The 20,973-nt window shown below is 38.7% G+C and overlaps 2 protein-coding genes across 2 annotated transcripts in view; one reads left to right on the top strand and one right to left on the bottom strand.

Annotated features, from left to right (window-relative positions):
- Positions 1-20,973, top strand: part of MYO1E (myosin IE) — a 188,651-nt gene that overhangs the window by 34,875 nt on the left and 132,803 nt on the right. The gene's annotated exons all lie outside the window — the stretch shown is intronic.
- Positions 1-20,973, bottom strand: part of CHRFAM7A (CHRNA7 (exons 5-10) and FAM7A (exons A-E) fusion) — a 39,324-nt gene that overhangs the window by 4,343 nt on the left and 14,008 nt on the right. The window contains exons 3-8 of the mRNA XM_057398732.1: positions 13,588-13,632; positions 8,984-9,093; positions 3,892-3,971; positions 2,562-2,729; positions 1,968-2,162; positions 559-645 (exon numbers count right to left, since the gene is read on the bottom strand). Coding sequence (XP_057254715.1) covers positions 559-645; positions 1,968-2,162; positions 2,562-2,729; positions 3,892-3,971; positions 8,984-9,093; positions 13,588-13,632 — 685 coding nt within the window. The remainder of the gene's footprint in view (positions 1-558; positions 646-1,967; positions 2,163-2,561; positions 2,730-3,891; positions 3,972-8,983; positions 9,094-13,587; positions 13,633-20,973) is intronic.

Below are 20,973 nucleotides of genomic sequence, written 5' to 3'. Positions count from 1 at the left end.
TGTAGTGATACACGTGCTATTACAGGTACTTATGAGAGATTTCTCAAAACTAGAAAGAACAGCCATTATTTTGAGAGGATAGCCAGCCTGCAGTAATGGCTCTGTGGAACTAAGCACCTGCCTTTTCTGAGCAACCTTGAAAAAAACTCTCCTCTAATTTTCTTTCACCAGCATTGTAGAGACTGGCTAGTACTTCTTTTGAAAAGTTTCTCGTTCTGTTTGAGCAATTACAGTGGGAAGATTTACCCATGCTTAGCTCTGTATTCCTAATGTCTGACCAATGGTGTTGAAACTGCAACAACTTCTAGAGAAAATCAATTCGCTTATGCTTTGCTACAATACACATAGGTTCTCTGTTTTGTTCAGAGGAGAGAGCATGGACATCGTATAGGGGATCACATCCACAATGGCATCTTATCAGCTGGCCACATTTCTCTAATTCAGTTGCGGTAGGCCATTGTACAGGTAGTTATTTGCCTTATTGCTGGCTTTCATGCAAAGTCACTGCACCTCATTTGACAAAGACATGAAAGTGAATAAAAGCAGTAGTGAGCTTACCGATTAAGGGCACAGAATCAGATGTTGCTGGCATAATTTCAGCCACAAGTAACATGAAGACAGTGAGAGACAATAAAACTGTTATACCTGAAAGAGAAATGTGATGTATAACATTAGATTGGTAGCCTGTAATTACAAGGCTGGAAGAAGCAGCAAATGAATCTAAAGGAGTGCCCTTTGCAAGATGCATTCCCACTGTTATCCTTGTACCATTATGTTAGTGGTACTCCTGTCCTTTCTTATACTACCTCAAGGTCAGGGTAGCCGTACTGTCAAACTAGTACCGGTGCTTGCAGAGATGTGCATATTTTTAGATCCTTGTAACTGTTCAGCTTTTATCACAATTTGTTAATTAGCTGAGGTAAATCAAAGTAATTCTTGCTGCTTGCTTGCTTTAGAAACATGGTGTGATTTTGAGTATTTGAGCATATGACACCTGATTAATTGGCATAGAAGCTACAGGTGGTGGTGCAATACATCATCTTCCTGAAAGATTTGCTGTCTTGGCCAGACTTTGATATCTTTTGATATTAGCTGTTGGATTCTGCACTTGGCTATCCCCAAGCAGTCCTTTCTGTTCATTTTTGGAGTTTGACTTCTGTTGCCTGGTGATGAGTTCCCCTCTTTCTGGAATAAGACTTCACCCTTTTCTCAGGACTAGTTGTAATTAATAAAGAGCCATTCATTGTCAGGTGGAAAAGGATTTAGGAACAAAGAATTAATCTTAAAATATGGGGAAGGACTTGATTAGGGAGCCTCTACTCAGTTAAACCACATTCTGGAGAAATGTCAGTTTTGTTTCTACTTTTTAACAGTTACATCCACTTAGGCAAAGCCAGTGCATTTCCAGGTTTGTACGAGGCAAAAAAGAGGCATGAACCTCCATCTTAAGGATCAAGTACTTAAAGTCATCAGATGTGATTCACAAACCAATGGTTCAGTTTAAATTCACTGTCAGAGTTATAATAGCAGCAGTTCAAATCAGTCTTTCTGAGAAGGCACCTTAGGCTCTTAATACAACTTACTATTAAAAGGAAATATTAATAATTCTCTGCTAAAGGTTAAAATGGTCAAATGCATATTTGTAAACTTGAGCTTTTCTCAGGGATTGTTGGGGTTTTCTTCAGTAAATAAATGTCGAAAAAAAATGAAACCCTCCTTCTTTAGAAAGGTAGTCAGAAACTGCAGCAGGTAGTCATGTTTCCCCATTTCATAACTTCAGTGTACCTTAAGCTGAGAGCAAGGGTTAAACATCACACAGCTTCACCATCAAACAGTAAAAATAGCTCTGTAGCCAGAATACGGCACACAAGGTATTTTCCCTTGCCTACTAAGAGTATTTAAAAACCTTCCAAAAGGGCAACTTCTTTTGGTTTGGTCATATTTACAATATCCTGTTAAGGATTTACCTAGTGAGATCTTTTCTCCCGAGTCTGCTGGAAGCAGGAAAACTAGCAAAGCAAGTGCTGATATCAGTACACAAGGAATAAGAAGATTGAGTCCGTAATAGAGAGTCCTACGTCTCATAGTTACTGTGAATGTTACATCTGGGTATGGTTCTTTACAGCATTCATAAAAACTCTCAGTTCTTTTCCCAGGAACTCCTGTGTAGGAGGGAAGAGGAATAAAAACATAAATTAATGTGAATAAACTGTATATTATGTAGTGATTGTTTTTAAAAAGGATAAACGTTTTTTCTAAATGCTAAGTTTCACTATAGGTAAGACTGCTTTAAGCTTAATTCTCAATCAGGTAATTTTTGTCAGTAATTTTGTCTTTTATCCAAAGAAAGTTGGATAAAAGATACTGAATTCAAGTGGCAGTTTTGTCATCTACTTTTTTAATGTTGATTTCCATCTTACACCTGTTCTCAGTGACAAATGTCACTAGCTGAATAATTTATTAATTTAATTTCTATCTTCATTTTCCAATCTAGTTCATTAATTTCAGCAGTGGAGATAAGGCTGCAATTTCACAGTGTAAATAAGAAATCAAGAGCTTACCTACTAAATCCCACTCTCCATTTGAAATATAGCCAGATATATCCGCTTCTTGCATTTGTAAGTCCAAGGACCAGCCTCCGTAAGTCCAGGATCCAAACTTCAGGTTACACTTCTGAACGTCAAATGGAAACCAGCGCACATCTATGTAGCATGAGCTTTTAAATATGCCTAGATTGGATTTTAAACAAGAACACTTAATTTAAATGCTTGTTCCACATAATTTCATGTAAATTTTATAACCAGACCTTCTTCTACATTTCACCCTGTGTTTTTCACTTGTAAAGCATACTTAATCTCAGTTATGCCTTGACATGTAAATAGCAAAAGTCAGTCACAGAAAAGGAAAAGAACCATTAATATGTTGATGTTATAAACTGTTTTTTTTAAACTACATTTCCATTTGGCACATGGTAGGAGAATAGTTAGAGAAAAGCTCAGATTTCTAGATACTATATTTCAGGAAGAAATGAAGCAGAGTATTCAATCTGTTTCTCCTATTTCTTTTAATGAATAAAATAAGATATCCTAAAAAATGTTTTGCTATCTTGTTAGGTTTACACAATCTTGATTTATTGAGGAAAGCTAGCTTCTTTTTTTTCACTTGTTGAGTCAGGCCCTGACATTTAGCAGCTTTCATAATTGAGTTGAAAAACTCCACCAAAAGGAAGATCTTAAATCAAAATAACAACAGGCAACTGCCTGGAATCCTCTGGGGATCTTAAATGGAAAAAACTACTTTGTCTGGAAAGCACTCGGCTTTATTGCTGTAGTTTCTAAAATTCAGATTCTAGGATAAGTTAATTCTAATTACGCCAGTTGAGTTTAGGAATAGAAACAGTACTCCACTGCTGATATCAAGCAAATATCAAACACAGACTCTTTTCAGACTAACAATGAATTTTGATGAACCACCCAGCAAATCACTTCAAATAGAAGATGCATCCAAGATGTTACTGACCATCTTACTTTAAAGTTAACATGTTACTAGAAGAGCCAGCTAAATTAATTAAATGAATTTTTATTAAGAAGCATTACCATGGCTTTAAGAAACAATGTCTTTTAATATTGGGGGCTTTTATTTTTTACTTTTTTTCACACTTCCACACTTCTGAAATAGTGCATTATGACAGAAGAATTCACAGAATTACCATAAACATGTACCTTTTATGGTGTTTTTCATACAAAGGTGTTAACCATTTAATTCATAATGCATCTAGGCTTAACTAGATCAGATGATGCTAGCTAGATAAATATCAGAGAATTTATGTGAAATTTGAAACCACACCATACATACGAAGTTACCAAAATTTATGACATGGAAACAGCCTACCTGGTGGCAGATATTGGCAATGTCCTGAAGAATTGACTAAAACATTAGTGTGAAATGTAGCATCAAATCTTTCATCGGCACTAGAACAGGGAAGAAATAAAATGGGTTATATATTCTTTGAGTGGCTGAAGACTGTTTGAGACAAATCCATTCTTCATAAAAGGATTATTTCACCCCCAACACTTGACAGCTTTTCTCCTGACACCAGATTTTTGTGACCTCAGATACAGATAATATTAGATATGTACCTGACAAACAACTGCAAGTGAAGGTAAGCCACCTCATTGCTGCTTACCTATCCCACTACATTCATTACAGTGCCTGGGTTCTTACTGATTTCCGTTGGAAAGTAAGTGCTTTTTAAATACTTCTCAAGCACCTATATAGAGAAAGCTGTTTTCTTGCTGTGTACATGAAAAGCAATTAATGACTACATGGATACTTCAGTGTCTCATCCTACCCCTTTGCATGAGTGAACACTGTTACTACGTGGCATACCTAAGACGGTCTAATGCAGCTTTGGCCTTCATTGTCTACTTCAGAACCCACAAACTGGGTTCAGCAATAAAAAAAACCACATTAGAGGTGTCAGTGTAATAGTGCTGGCCAGGACTGGCGCAGTGTGCCTTTTTGAAGTCTCTAGGAAAAATCATGTTACTTGGAGAGCGCTTCAAATTATGAATTGGCAGCTCCTGCCAGGGAGCATCACAGCTACAGCTGACAGTACGACACAGGAATTTACTAGGCATTAAAATTTTAAGAACTTCTAGATGGGAAACACCCCATTGTATAATATTTAGGTGATGAAATAAAGACTCCTATGAAAAGTTGAGTAAGTTTGCTGAATTAAATCACTCTATGAAACATGTTTAGATTTCTTAGCATTGCAGTGGATGTATACTCGGATAGTATGGTGCCCTCTTTCACAGTTCCAATTTACTACAGCAGGTTTTTATGGTAAGGTATTACAGATTCTGATCTGTACATCTTTGAAAGTTTGGGACCTAGATATTCAAGAAATTGTCAGAGTTATTGAAATTGGTGCCTACATTAAATTGCACAGAACATATTGGGAAGGTTCTAGCAGTGAATGATCATAGCATCTCAAAATTATTTCAGGGACAGCTGTGTTGAGTTCATGCCTGATTATGGACGCGGGCTCCCTTCTTGGGCTTTCATCTGTGCAGTGGAGAAGTGAAATAGAAAACAGGCTATTGTATTTTGTTATATTGTTTGTAGTTTCCAAACAGTCACTTTGTGGGGACTGGTTGGCACACAGGGCATATACCATGCCAACTGCTCTTGGGCAGGGCAAAGAAGGTTGCACAAGCCTCAGTGTCTGTGCTTCTGTTGACCCAAAAACCTGTGTTGTCTCTAGGCTGATTTGAACATGACAAGTCTCTGATTCCTTGTTTGCCTACTAGCAGTTCAGTATCTCATGATTTTCTGATCACCTAAAACATCATCAGAAAAAATGCAGTAAGAATCTGAGAGGGGGAGAAAGTGAAATAATCCTTTTTCTAGCAGAAAATCAAGTATAATAACTGGCATGTTTTTCCAGCAGGAAAACCCTTATTGAAATAGTCTCTTTTAAAAAAAGAGAACTTTAATATTCGAGCTATTCTGGTGCAAATTTTGTATCATTCATATAAAGCAATCATTATTTTAGTCATTGTCACTTTGCATTTGATTTTTTCCTTATGTATTTGAAGAAATTAACTTTAAAAAGTATCTGGACATGTCTGGGATATATGCAGACAAGAAAAAAACTAAATGCAAATAGTTACTTGCTCATCTGGAGTTGCACTTTTTACTGTGGTGAGCAGAAGTCCCACAGTGTTGAAAAGCTTACAACTATTTAATTTGAACTCTGAAGACAAGCAGAAAAGTCTAAATATCATGTATGTAGCACAAATGAATTCTAGCACACTGAGGGGAAAAGGCAGTTTGATTCTAAGGCAGGCCACTCTCCTTTAGCTTCACAGCTCATGTCTGGGTTCTCCGAGTTCATGTTGCAGCTTCTCTTCCAGTTGGAGCACTAATTGTTCTCCCTCCTCGTTTTGGTTGTCTGTTTTCATGACATTTGTAAGAAACTGTTACTGCTAAGATCTCTACCAATTGCACTGCTAAATTTGGCAGACATGGATTCAGAGGATATTGGGGAAAGGGGCAGCAAGAAGGACCATACAAACGCATGTATTCACACAGGTGTGCATGTGTGCATGCGCAGAAGTGATCAAGAAACTAGGTTTCTTTTCTATGTGACTGTGCTTTTTCCAAGACACATTCTTTAAAGAATATCAAGAGGTACACAGACTCAAATATGAAATTCTCCTTTCTGGAAAAGGAGCATATGTGGTTTTCTACATTGTGCTTCTAATTGGTTTTGAAGTGCAGTGCTTCAATTAGGAACGCACCAAGTAGCTAAGCCTTTGCTTGATGAAACTTTGGACTTGAATGTAATGATAGAAAACCATTTCTGCTACATCTCTTCTTCAGGGTATAAGCAGATACTGCCTGGGTATAAGCAGATATTGCCTGCAGTACAGTGAGATGACAAAGTAGAATTTTTGTTATTCCGTGAAGTACTAGCCACTATGTGGCCTTATTTGGAAAATAATGCCACCACAAATGTGCACTTATTAAATAAGTCTAGTAAAATTAACAAAATGGGAGAGAGCCCATACATGACACTAATGCAGTCCTAGAATTCGTACATAGACCAAGATTTCTTTTTGCCTCAGAAAAACTACGGATGAACTGGCCCTGCTCTCTATATTATAGACTGGATGTAAAATTTAATAAAGCTGCCACAAGTTTTTGTGTACTGGGCTGCAGCATGATGTGTAAGGATTCAAAACATAGTGAAACATCCATTCATTAAAATAAAATGTGAATTTGTAGTTCGTTAATACCTTTGTAACAGCAAATGCATGTCCCTAGTGAAGTGCGTAGAAATTGAAAGTATCTATCTCAAAATACAATGTCACTGTAAAAGAGCGTCATAACAGTCACAATGCTATTTCATACAGGAATAAGAACTTGTTTTAAATAGCTTTGCTCCCTGACTGATCTCTGAATAAGATTCTGGATTAAATATATGTTTGAAATAGAAACACTATAGAGTAATTACTTCATGACCGTGCCATAGTTAATCCCAAGAGTCAAAAACCTGTATTAAAAGAAAACTGATGTTTTATGTTAAGCTATCCCTCTTATTCTGTAATGTGCTTCAGCTACAGTTACCACGTGTATATTAATATTACTCATTTCATTTTGGATATACTTACTTAAATATTGAAGCATAAATCCTCAGATATACTGAAAGTCTCAGGTATGTGATATATGTGAGGAAGAATATTGTCATAATTCATTCTTTTTTTAATGTTGTTGTAGAGTACCAATTTTATGGCATACATGGTATGTAATTCAGCAGGAGATAGGAAATGAATGCCTGGATTGTTGGATTCTCCCAGTAATACTGCCATTTATGGAGTCAAGGTAGCTAGGAATAAATGATCAAGGGAACAATTTTGCATGGAAAAATACATTAAGCAAGATTACTATTGCAAAGATAGTTGTCCAGGTTGCATGCTGCTCCACTTTGTGTTCAGAGTATTTAAAAGGGTTTCTAGGCTGGTGCATGGAGATGGAGTGCTAATCACCATGCTTAAACAGGAACAAGAATTAGTCTTTACAGACAGTTACCGTAAGTAGCAAGTATGGTGAACTGTAGTGGAGATTACCTCAAATTGTTTAGTATTAATTGTACCTTTGAGAGAAGCACTGCAGCATGCTGTAAGCAAAGCAGTAATGTAGGCCGTAGAGAGAAGTACTCTGGGTGCTATTACCACATTATTACAATTCAACAGCATCTGTGACAGTGACATTGATCATAATACTGGCAAAAGGGAGTGTAACTGCAGCTGACATATTGGGTACAGCTATTCTCTAGGTCTTGTTGCAACAAAAAGCTCCTGAAGTGGGGAGGGGGAGTCGGGTTGATAAACACAGCAGGGATGTCATTTGTAGACATATGGCAGAGAAGCAGATGAAAAAAGCCAAAAGGTTCTTGTCATCTGCATGGGCAAAAAATATCAATGTACCCTGACTAACACAAAAATAGGCAGTGCAACATATACAAAGCAGATGTAAGCTCTTTCTGATACCTGAGGAACAGCACACAGGCCCACAACTGCAGAAAAAGGCAAGCTGTTAAAAGAGTAGATAGGTGTCAGTGTGTTATCTTTTTGAACCAAACGAATTCCACAATGGGAACTACCATATAATGGTGCAGCAAAGAATCTCTCAGTGTCAGCCAAACGGTCTGCAGTGGATTGATGGCAGTCTGTCTGAAATGAGCCCAACTCAGAACAGATAGTTTGAAGAGGAGAGCAGTGAATAGCCTAGCTATTTTTGTAGCAGAAAGAAAGATTGACGCAAAACTGGGCATGGAAAAATGTGAACATAATTTTTGGCATTTACCCATGCTGCCTCTAGTGAAGCCCAGCCTAAAACCAGACAAGAGTCAAAAGTCAGATTTGAATTCACCAGTAAACATTTAGACCAAAGTATTTAAGAGGAAATTATCACTACGTGTACTATTGAACACAGCCAAGAAAGTTTGTTTTCTAATCATAGAATCTGTGTGTTAGGGTTGGAAGGTACCTTAAGATCATCCACTTCCGACTCCCCTGCCATGGGCAGGGACGCCTCACCCTAGACCATGTCGCCTAAGGCTCTGTCCAGCCCAGTCTTGAGCACTGCCAGAGATGGAGCATTTAATCTCGCAAAACCCAACCAGAACGGGTGGTAGGGAGGATGCCATTGTTTACAAGTATGTGCAGACAGTTATTTGCAGTATTCCAAAACTTCCCAGTTTTTTTGAAAAGTGTTCCAAACCTAGGCATTTTGAAGAGATGATTATGTCATTCGTGTTGCCTTATCTTTGCAACTGGACAGGGTGCTAGGCTCCTTTTCCCATGATAGTTTGGATCAGTTATCTTTTGAGGTCCCTGCCAGCCTGGGCTGTTCTGCGACTTTATAATTCTATGATCTTCTCTCCTTCCCGATAGGAAAAAAGTATGTGTACCTGTTATAGAGAAGAATATCTGGCTTCCAAATCAGTCCATCAGAAAAACGGACATTCTTCACTCCTGGGTATTCAGACACATTCCACTGTAGATAATGATCTGTCCAGTACTAAGACATGCACAGAAAAAGTAAGTTAGGTCACCTCATCCACTGGTTTACTGTAGTTCTCTAGGGACTGGATAGCCTGAAACAATAGGTGCTCTTTTGTTAAAGAGACACTAATAGCTACAGGCAGTGAAATTTTTGGAAAGGGCGAATTAGACCATCGAATGCTCAATGGAAAGCATAAAAGCCTCATATTCAGTTCATACTGCAGTGCACATACAGACTATAAAAGATTTGGGTGCTTGTGTTTTATTGTTCATTCTGCCTCCAGTGCATGGGATAGAACAGATTTTCTCTTATAATTCATACACTAATTATGTTTATCTTCGTAGAAAACTTTGTTTTCTGTGATTGGAAATCCTTGGGTTGTAATAACTTGATTGTAGACATGAGGTAAAGCAGCCAGCAGTCACTGCTGACAGGGAAAATAACTGCAATAGCAGAACAGTCAAAACTAACAGAAAAGGTCTTAGCTCTTGTGGCCTGAAGTTAGGCAACGTCTGAGGCAGATGCTCAGCAGCACTGCACTGTCCCACAAGGTTCCTTCCTGGCTGGCACCTACTGCACTGGAGGCATCTCTCCATGCTCCTTTCAACCTTGAAACTTGTCCTTGACTACCAGTATAGGCAGGGAGTCTGTCATAGTCAAACCAACAGGTGTTTAGTCTGTGTTTAGCATTGCTGAATCTCAGATATGGTCATATGGTCCTGCACAGTCAGAAACAAAAGCACTGCCCCAAACTCATATTCTCCTGAGAAACAGTAGCATTAACTACTGTGTTTTCCTCAAATTGAGGTTGCACTTCACCCCTTACTAAGCAGATAACTTGTCAGGATACAACGATGGCTACTGTTGTGTGCAAAAGGTATAAATAAGAAAAAAAAAGTTCATTTTTTTCACAAAATCTATTTTTCCTTATACTATACTTCATTATATTGTCCCTCTGTTTCCATATTATGTTATTTACATTAACCTCATATAGTTGTAGGTATCACATAACTTACAGTGAAAAATTCTCCAGATTTGCTGTGCTGTTGCAATTCCAAACGTTAGTCTTTTTAATGTAAACTTTGAAATGGGTGAGTAAATGTACAGTACTTAGCTTTTCAACAGTCCAGTGGCCCTTGTCAAAATCTTTGACAGATATTAGGCTCAGAAAAAAATCCTAATGGGTATTATGGAGGTAATATTATTGATCATTCTCATGGGGTATTCACATCAGATTGGTTTCTATAATTCCTTGTGTTACTGTCACAGGGAAGTTTCAGTTCGATACACCAAACAAGTCTCCTGGGCCTCACACTGCAGGTATTCAAATTCATTCTTGTACCTCTAGAAGTGTTCATAAGTGACTGTTTTGATGCATGCAACCCATCTAGGAGCATTCAGCACAAATCTTTTGTCAAGCTTTTGCCACACAATTTCTTGGTCTGTGCTTCCATGTTTTTCTCATTCATTTTTTGCTATGAATTTGTAGCACCTTGTCACCTGGACAAATTATCTGAGCTGTGTGTTGTTTTTTCCCTTTGCAAATAACAGTTTTTTACAGAAATCTTAAACCAGAATATCTGTTTGGCTCTATTTATAGATTTTGTTTTCACTGCCTGCTCCATTCACAGTTCTCTAATTAAACCATGTGTATTGCCCATGCTTGTCTATTGCCCATGCTTATCTACAGTTTCTGTAAGCTGATTAACAGCTTCTCAAATTCTTTTTTTAATTTTACATCCATTTGTAGTGAATTGTGTCACATGAGCTTCCTGGTACATGAATGTCACTCTATGTTTTACCACTTCATCCTTTGTGGAATGTAGAAGTACTGAAATCCTCACGAGAACTCTATTTTTTTACAAAGTCCAGCAATGCAAACAAATACAATATGTAGTTTTGAGGCTGTGGGCTCTTGTTGGCTTTTCATTTCCAGGAGCTGACAGAACCAGTTGCTGTGAGCAGCAGTGGCAGGGCCAGGGCTGGCAGGCTGCAGGCAGCTGCCACAAAGCTGCCACTTGGCTCCCCCTTTCATTTCCATCTGAACTGCCTTACAATAATTTATAGTGATGTAGCCAATAATTTCTTATTCTAACTTCTTTTAGGAGTTACCACGGCCAATAGGTAGTAGCATAGGGTGACACTGAATGATTTAAGAACAGTCCAAAGGGTGATAGAATATTTAGTATTGAAGTCTATATTACAGGTAATGTTAAGCAGATTGTACAGTTGCTTGGTTTAGCTGTGTGTACAGAGTGCTTACCCATCCAGCTGGACATGAGCTGCCGCATTTTGTTTTGGCTATAGAGCTATGATCTCCACTGTAGCTGAAGTACATCTGAGGTGGATTAAACTAGCAAACAACTCAAGACAGTTGGGTTAGTATTAATCTGTGTGACAGGGTAAGGCTTCTGCTGTAACTTAGATCAAGTTTAAGTTTTTGATACTGAACAGTATTGCCATGGAGATAGTGCTCAGGATCAAAGAGTCTGCATGTATAAATACTAGACTTACATTCATCTTTCTCCCAGATTATTTTTTGTACTTAAGTATTTCAGTGGCAATTAAATACATTATATTTAGGATGCATCACTGATCATACACACATACAGACCAAGAAAGAGAGTAAAGTGGGAAATACAGGTAAAAAAATTCAGACCATTTAGCATAAGAAAATGACATACGTTTGCCTTAAGCATGCTTTGATGTGTCTAGTATCCCATTATTAGAAAGTTAATATGCAAACACATTGCTTTTTTTTTTTTAAATGTGTACACAGGCCATGAAGAGTAGCCCTATTCTTTATAGTCATCAAGTGATCTGTTCACTGCAGTCTTAACATGCTCCACATACAGTATGTGTTATGGTGAATAAATCAAAAGAAATACGAAATATATAAAAGAATCAGGAATTTCCTTAGGGGAAAAAGGAAGACAATCTCCAAAAGGATAAGGATGCTGTGGGATAAAAGGGAAGGAAAATAACAGATAGCTCCTTGAGTATGAATTGCTGTCTGTTTTCCTGGTGAGAAATCATAGCAACTGTTGTCATTGTAGCTCAAAGCCAAAACCATATTATATTTGACAATTTTAATCTTGCTGTACAAGCCTGTAAAATAACATGGGGTGAATGTTTCTTCCATGTTAACTTTTCTTTGTGAATAAATGGAATAGCCATGCTATCCCTTCTAGATCATGAAAATACTCTTTCGTTTCCTACCACAGTGCAAGAGAGGTGCTCTATAAAAGAATACATTTAAACTGAATGAGCTGGGTAAAGAAACTGAAAGGTGTAAAGTTTCTGTGGTAGCAACGTGATTATTTTGAATAATAAAACTCTTCTGTAAACCTTTACTTAATCCAAACAGTTGAGTTTCTGTGTTAGAGATGGGAATTCAACCAATGGCAAATGCTCATCCTAGCTGCTGTAGTATGGAGAAAGCTGCCCGTACCACTCCATCTTTGTAAAGCACAGACTTATAGTAGAAGTATTTTGTGGAAGCATTAAAAGCCCACAGTAGTCAGCTTGGTGAAAAGCATCTTGTTAATTGTAAGTCTTAATTTAAACTAATGCAAAAAGATAAGCAATCAACTCGGAATAAATCTGTGTAGCCTCCTTTGCTCAGGAGGAGCTCGCTTGCTAGTTAACCTTCCAGAGAAAAGAAATTCAAAATACTCTCACAAAGTTCTTGAATGTTCTGCCCCATTTATTACAAACATGAGTAAAACTACTTCTGTCCAGCAATGCCAGCCGTGAGTTAATGGGGACAAAGTTCTCTCCTGTGGTATCTAGTGATGGCAATAGTTACTGTTAATAAGAGAGAATGTGAAATTCTGTGGCAAGTATAGCAACTAAGCATTGCAAGAAAAAGTAAAATAAAGCTACTGTTTGAAGAATGAACACCCTATGTGGGCAAAACAAACTGGGAAACCAGGAAAAAGTACAGCTTTTTCCCAGCAGCACATTAGAAAACCGATGTTCATGTACCCATTTTTGTCATGAAACTGAGATAACAGAATCTGGAGAAGAAACATAAAAAACCCCTTGTGTTCACAGTTAACTTCTGATGACAACCTACGTTTAAACAACAACATTTTGAACAACATGGTAACAGCATGGCCGTTTACATTAAAATCCTTTTGCAGTATCGAGGCACACAGAAAAGCAAATAGGATGGCAGAGATTGTTGAAATGAGTGATCGGGCACTTGCACCTACAGTTACTGTATGTGGGACTTTTAGGACACCATTATCTTATGCTAATCAAGAGTTTAGCATGCCTAAATCAACTAAAATGAGTTAGTAACTTACTTAGTGTAGTGACTCAAATTCTTCAAGTTTTTAGAAATACCTGAAACATCGAGACCTAAATCTCAGCCTTACAGTTTTCCATTCAGCTTAGCTTTCTACACTATGTAGCAAGATACAGAACAAAAGCTTGAAAGTTTCCTGAAATTCATTGAACTGAATGACCAAAGGGGGGAAATAACTACTTCATTTCAAAACTTACCATTTGTAGCCAGACGTTTGTTGTTAATACTTGATTCTTTTCATCCTGGGAGGAAGGAGAAGAAAAAACCAACCACAGCTTAGTACCATACAGATAAAACACCACCTGTAAATATATTTGACTGTTACGAAGTAGCCAGTTGTGCTAAGGTACTATTCAAAGCAAAGGGAATCCTTGCCTCTAACTTGCTGCAACAGAAGTCTTCATATGAACTTTTTAATTTATCTTGTATTACCACAGTCAGACTCTTTCCTGAGAGTATGCTTCTGCCAGACTTTTCCCTGGGGCTCCTCTAATAAGGAATCTTAAAAGGCAAAGCAGATTACAGTAGGGCTTGCCTGTTCCACTTTTGTTAAGAGCAGCCCTCTCACTAATAAACCTTACAGACCAGACATACACAGGTAGGAGGAAAAATATTGAACAAAGAATGTGTGACTAAGCACAGATGATGTACATTGAGGTCATATTGAGTAGCTTCTTAACGGGCAAGTAGCACCACTTACATCAGTGGAACTTTACAAAAGGGGTTTTGTCAGCTTTACCAGAAAACTGTTGTTAGGGCAGAACATTATTATTCTGCCTGCAACGGTTCCTGTTTGAAAGCATTCTCCCTTGCCTCCTGTGACAATTTGATCTCATCTTAATGCTGCAGTTTAATTAAAGAGTATAATTCTGAACTTTTCAGACACAGGAAAACATTGGTGACCTTATTCTGTGGAGGTACTTTATCAGTATCCACCTAGGTTGTGTGAAGCTAATTTAATGTGCTGTATATACTGTTGGTATTATGCATTTTCCAAACTGAACACAAAATCCCTCTCCCAAACACCAGTCAAAGCTTCATTAACAGTCTGAGGAAGTGTCATTGCAAGTTTCAGTCACCTGTGCAGCAGCAGCTATCAGAGGTGCTAATATGTCTAGACCTCATTAGCTGAATGGCACGTACTGGTGCGTGGTTAGATTCTGAGTTAAACTCACATTCTACTCCCAGTGTGATCTCTTTCTACTCATGAATGGCCCCAGTGTTAGATTAGTGGTGTTTCAAAAATTCCCTTTTCAGTAGCAGGAAAAGGTTGTACTAAAAAGTGGAGTGCTGCTGATGCTTGAGCTAATGATATACCATGGAGATGTATTTTGAATCCCTGAGCCCACATCATAGTCAGATGAACTATTTTAGGAGTATCAGAAAGGAACTCTACTCTCAGCCAGCACTCATCACAGAACCAGGCTAGAGAGCCATCACTGAGAGTTGAACTAGCAGAGCTGAGGGGAACAGCAGACTTTTAATCCAGCTGTGCTGCTGGCAGAATGATTCAGTGCCTGCCACTGCAGGGAGCTGGGCACATGGCAGAGCCATTGCAGGTTTGCCAGCAGGAGGCTGCAGACCTATTCTGAAAGCCAAGTTATTCCTCGGTGTGATCTTTCACTCAAAACTAGCGCAGAGAGGGTAGCCTGAGAGCACTGACTCAAAAGCAACTTGCACACTGAAGACAAGAACAAAAAGAAGATGGCCCATGCTGTTTTCCTGGTGTTTCTTTCTGTTACCTTAAGCATTTAGAGTCTGAAAGAGTGATTTTGAACAAAATAACTCCCAGTTGGAGCACTATATTTAAAGTTCCATTGGTGTTTGAATCACAAATCCCATCATTGCTCCTCATCTGTAAGGCGCTGCTGCATGCAGAAACTTGGTTTATAGTGGTGTGGTTTTTGTAGTGGTGTTTGTTGGAACAAATGGCTTCCAGCATTTTAGTCATTATTGGATTCTCACCCATCACTAGAGGAAAGATTCTGATTTTAGAGGAATTGTGCTTCTCTATGGTCCCAAGTAAAGCTGGTGAAAGGTGGGAAAGGAGACAGACATCCTACAGGGTTTCCTTCCAGCTAGGAGAGTTTTTTGCATGCTGTTTTGAAAGCTTTACAGCAAACTGTATTAACACTATTTTTTTATCAGGGTTGCACAGGACTTCCTCATTTTTTTGTCACTGTGCAATATTTTGTAAACACCTACAGAAAAAGTGTTACAAAAGCAAGGCAGTTCCTATTACAAATGCTTTCTTTTATAAAGGAGCAAAGAAAAAGGACTTAACAATATATTCTGAGATGCTGGGAAAATTAGCCAGAGAGCACGACCAGAAATTATACCATGGCGTTAGGATTGGTGTGGGTTGTTTCCCATACCAGCTACTTTAGGGTACTTGCTGTTCAGGTAGTACTGGCCAAGTAGCGCAGGCAGTGAAGAGTTAGGTTTCAGTCATGCAGTGGGAGGTGGGTGGGAGGTTACTTGATTCACTACTGTAGTTATGAACCTGTGAGGGCAGATGACAAATTGCCACTGGGCAACTTATCACATTATTCCATGGCAGTGTGATTGATGAAAGAGAAGTAGTTGACATCAGGAAGACTAGAATGGTCCTTCGTCAGTTTTTGAAGGTAGAGGTAACAATTTCTGGAAGTTCTTGAAGGGAATTGTACTGTCCCCATTATTCCAGTTCCCGTCTCTGGTTTTGTCTGTCTTTACTGTATAAACAGTCTGTCAGACTTGGAAACAGTCTATGAGTTTCCAGATCATCTCTGGAAACATGGTATCGGATTTTCACATTATCCTTCCCTCACCCTGTGTTCAACAGAACATATAAAAAAAGAGGTGGAAATGTGACAATGCCTTGTGAAGGGCTTTAGCCTGGGCATTACAAATTTTGTGAGGAACATTATCTGCTGACTTTCAAAAGGATGTTAGCACATTTATTATCCACACTAGAAAAGCTATGCAGAAAAAAGCAAGAAGAAAAGTAAAATCAGCCTGCATGCCTATATACTGGGATGCTAGCAGCAGCTAGCAAGAAACACATACTTCCTGGAAGACTTGGATGAAGTAATGTCCTGACTTAAATCTGTTAGCTGTAATTCATGAACTTCAAATCTGGATTCTTATGTGGTTGCATCTCACCTAAATTACAGAAAAAGTAACATTTCTTTGAACTGGTCTTCAGTTAGTATGAACCTTAATAAGAGTTTGTAAAAGCATTTAAAGACATCCCTTGTCACAGCAGTAATGCTAGGTTCCTGATTGGTACCTTGTAGCAAGACTGAAGTTAATAATTGTAGTCTGAAGTTAATGCGCTGGCAGCCAGTGAGAGACACATAAGGCACTCCCCGTACCAATTTTCACTTTTGTTTTCTTGGATGTCATTCTACTGAAACCAGCAGGTTAATCAGTTCATTTGCTCTTACTTCATTGTCTCAGCACTTGCTCATTAAACATTCTCAACATCTTCTGATCCACAGTGCCAAATTACTAGTACCTAATGGCTTTTATCCCCCCACATCCTTTAAAACACTGTTAGGATAAATTTTTGCTTCACTCAGCTTTGGGTTTTCTTGCTGTTCCTTTTTTATGGTCGTGCACTGAGCTCACTAAACAGTATGAAGTGAAAAAGCCTGAATTCTTTTATGGTTAGTACTCAGACAACAGGCTGGAGGATAAGCGAAGCACTCTTAAAATGGCCAGTTGACAGAAGATTGATGCTGTGGCCATGCTTTAGGCAGCCATAGTGACAATATGAATCTGAGCTCCTTGAAACTTCTGGAGAGTAGCGAACGGGCTGGACTTCTTAATTCCTGCCCATGGTGTGGCCAACCTCCAGGAGAGGCCAGAGCAGCAAGTAGTTCAACTTCACCCACCAGAAGCCCAACTGAAAACACTACGGTGACCTTACATTCTTCATAACACTAAGTCAACATGGGGGACTATTGCAGTTACGCTCTCCCCATGTGCCAAGGTTAATGCTAAACTTTTGTATTAAAGGCGGCTCAAGGCTCCTTAGTGGTTAAGGCAAAAACCAATTTTTGCTGTCTTAGGGGCGAAGATAAAAGTCAGATTACTTAAGAAAGCCAGCCTGATGCTTCTGGCATGAAATGAAACTGGAGCTGCTAGCTGAAGACTGCCTCTAGTCATCCATAGGTGGGGGCTGTAGCTGCAGTGAATCTTGATGTTGAAGAACGTAGCAAAGGGTACAGAGTCATGCTGCCCTGTAATGGGTGCATATTCATTTCCCCTGAAGCCCAAGGCATCACCTACACCAAACCTTCAAAAAGGCGGGAGTAATTAAAATGCAAATTTGGATGGAATTAACGACTGGGGGGTGGTGTTTGTTTTTTTTTTGCATAGGAATAAAAAGCTACATGGGGAGTTGGCAATGTGAAACAGGTTTTTTTAAGCAACATAAAGATGAAAAAAAAAGCAATGTACAGGATTTGCGAGAAGAAAGATTTGAACTCCTGATGCCTCTTCCCCACGTGACTTGCCTTTCAGCACAAAAGTAATGGGTTATTTCAATTACCCTTCACTTCTCCAGAAGTCAGCAGTATACCTTTTCATCATAGTAAAATGTTTTGACTCAGCATACAGCACATATTTCCAATTATGCAGAAATTGTATAAACAGACATTACCAATGCATAAATAATAATATTCCATGATCTAGTATGTGAGACTCAACACCAGGAGGAGGCCACAGAATGTTTCTGATTTCTTGAAAATAAATGCAAAAAGTGCAAAATGATTCAATAAAAAGTCAAAAGTGGAAAATATAAATTTTCACTGTTTCGGTGCATTTTTCTCAAGACCACTTCAAACAAACACACATTTATAATTGGTGTATAATGGAGCCATTTTTACGCCTCAGTCTCTTCTGCATTCCACTTCAAAGCCAAATTCAGCCCTGAGGCACTTTCACTGCTGGATGATACTTGACTGGGTGACTTTCTCACCTTCTAACTTTGACTCTGACTCTTTCAGACCTTTAGGGATAAGATACTGCAGTTGTCCTTGGGATTTAGCTAAGTATTGCCTGTAGCATTAAGGTGAGTTTTGCAGTTAAATCTCTGAAATCCAGCCTGCCTGAAAGTATCTTCCTTCCTTTGTGTGCTTCTTGATCTTTGACTTAATTTCTGGTAGCTTTTTTTAATCAAAGAATTAAAATCTTACTGCAAACCAGAATGTGAGTAGTTAATTAAAGTGAAATTTGAAAAGAAAACTTCTTTTCTTTTTGAGCTGTTAGGTGTATTAGATTTGTGATTAATGCTATATGAATGGCTCTTCATAGTTGCTACATGCTGAAGGTCTTTGAAATAGAGAACTGCTATTTAGAATTGCTTCTGACTGGGAAAGCAGAGTTTTGTTGCTGGAGGTAACACAGACTGGCACAGATTGCTGCTACTAGGTGTTTTTATTTGTTAAGAAGGCTGACTTTGGACTGTAAATTCAGTGAGGAGTGAGGTAATAAATGGCTATTCTGGGACTTAGTGAAATACTTAGAGTTGTTTGGGAAACAGTTTCCCTGTAGGGAGACAGCCCTCCTCACTCTCCCTATGGCCCCGCTTTCATTTGTGATACAGTAAATAAAGTTTATTGAAATCCCCTAAATCTCTAGCCAGGAACAATGCAGCACAGACCTGGCGTATTCCCAACACAACCTGCTGTCCTAAGCGCTTCCCATCATCTTGGAGGACAGAGTGGCAGTACCGATCCTGGATGCAGTGACAGCTCCTCTGTTACCTATTTGAATTAAAAAATCAGCCTCTTCACATCATGTAAACAGTGCAGCAGAGCTGAACAACAGCTTGCACTGGAATATACAGCTGAAATAGAGAATGCAGCTGAAGAGCATTTGTGAAAGAGTTGAATCATCCATGCAAAGTGTTGAGGCTGGGGGCTCTTGTAGATATTGGCTCAGTTATAGAAATAAATTCATAAATATTTGTAGGAGAGTGCCACTGTTAATCCAGTGAAGTTTCCTGCAGGAGACAGGTGGAATTAAGGTCTGACTCCACACTCTTGCTCTGTTTATTCCTTGTTTTAGAACCATGACTTGCATGTAGTGATTCCTCTGTCTGACCATATTTACTAGAAATATTTCTACAAATTAAAGGGTGTGCCACACTAGAAGTAATGCTGGATAAACCAAATATTCCAGTTCAGGCTACCTCTCTTCAACAGATAGTGCTCTGTGACAGCCAAAACCTCATCTTACTATTACTTCAATTGTGTGCAGCTTCTTACCTTCAATTGTGTGCAGCTTCTTACCTTCTAAACATGACCTATCTTCAGAAATGTTTACTTAGAGTGTAATGTCTGAAGTTCAAGATATGGAAGATTTATTTCAAAGCAATATCTACTCACGTCATCTTCCCTTGAAATGCATACATCCAGGCTGGTCTGTGTATGCATGTGTAATGCCATTTTCTCTATTACTTGGGCTGTAGTGTAAAACAGTGCCAGAGTACTTAGAGCTAGCCAGCTATGCTCTACTGGCTCTAACTTTAGGTTATTACTCTTATGGCATATGATTGTAGAGCCTTTTCTTGTCTTGAGAGTTTTTAAGCTTGTCCCATCAGGAATATGTGAAATTGTTCAGATCATGTATTATCTTTTGGGGTTGGTTTGATTTTATTTGTTTCGTTTTGGGCTTTGGCTGTTTTTATAACTGAATTATTATAAATGGGAGTAATTGAGTAGAAAATCAGTAAATAAAGTGACTTTGTAAATCTTCTAACCTACAAGCACATGATTTTCAGCAAATTAAGCACAAGGAAAATGGTGCCTTAGCTAGAAATAACAACGCAGCAGTGCCAAATGAATACTTTACAGTACAAAGCATTACAGATTTCAGCACTGCTTTGCAGACAGTTACACAGCTCGATGTCTAGCAGTTTAGACTGCCACATCTGTTGACTTTAGTTCCAGATGTTTGGGTGTAGTAACAACGACAAGCAGAAGAGGCAGGCTGAGCAACAGAACAGAAACATCAGAGCATTACTACAAAGAGAAACAAGCTTCTGCTGTTGGGTGCAGAGGATCCCTGGGATAGGGTACGCAGAGGTGCAAGGTTTAGCCATGGTGAAGCCCATTATGGTGAACTTCTGGTTTAATGTAGTGGAAACAGCGATAGGATGGTCTGCAAGTCCCTGGTGAGAAATAGTATCCAGCAACTGGGAAGGGAATGGGAGAGGAGGAAAGGAAACCTACCAGTGTGGGTGGTAGAAAGATGCCATTAGCACTAGGCTAGCTACCATTATGGTTTGTGTTTAATACTTGAGTCAGCACATACTTAATACAAGATTTGCTGTGAGCTTACCCACAGATACAATTCAGACTTAGTGACTCTAGAGCTTGACCTATATGTAAATCTGAAAAAAAATGGAATCTTCAAGTGTGTTTTCTGCATCGGTATTGAAGCCTGGAGTTCACCTGTCCCATGCACTGTTCAAGTGCATGAGAAAGACAGAAGCAAAAGAGTGAGGAAGTAAACCTGAGTATAACAGACAAGTATGCTTCTGCTTATACTTAAGTCTGCGAAAGTGTTAAAGGTATTTAGAGTTAAAATGC

Source organism: Pezoporus wallicus, unplaced genomic scaffold (genome assembly GCF_028554395.1).
Source record: "Pezoporus wallicus isolate ANWC-B61680 ecotype Strahan unplaced genomic scaffold, APGP_CSIRO_Pwel_v1 contig_3952, whole genome shotgun sequence".
Lineage (NCBI taxonomy): Eukaryota > Metazoa > Chordata > Aves > Psittaciformes > Psittacidae > Pezoporus > Pezoporus wallicus.
The sequence above is the reverse complement of the archived record's forward strand: the minus strand, read 5'-3'. Positions and strand labels throughout refer to the sequence as shown.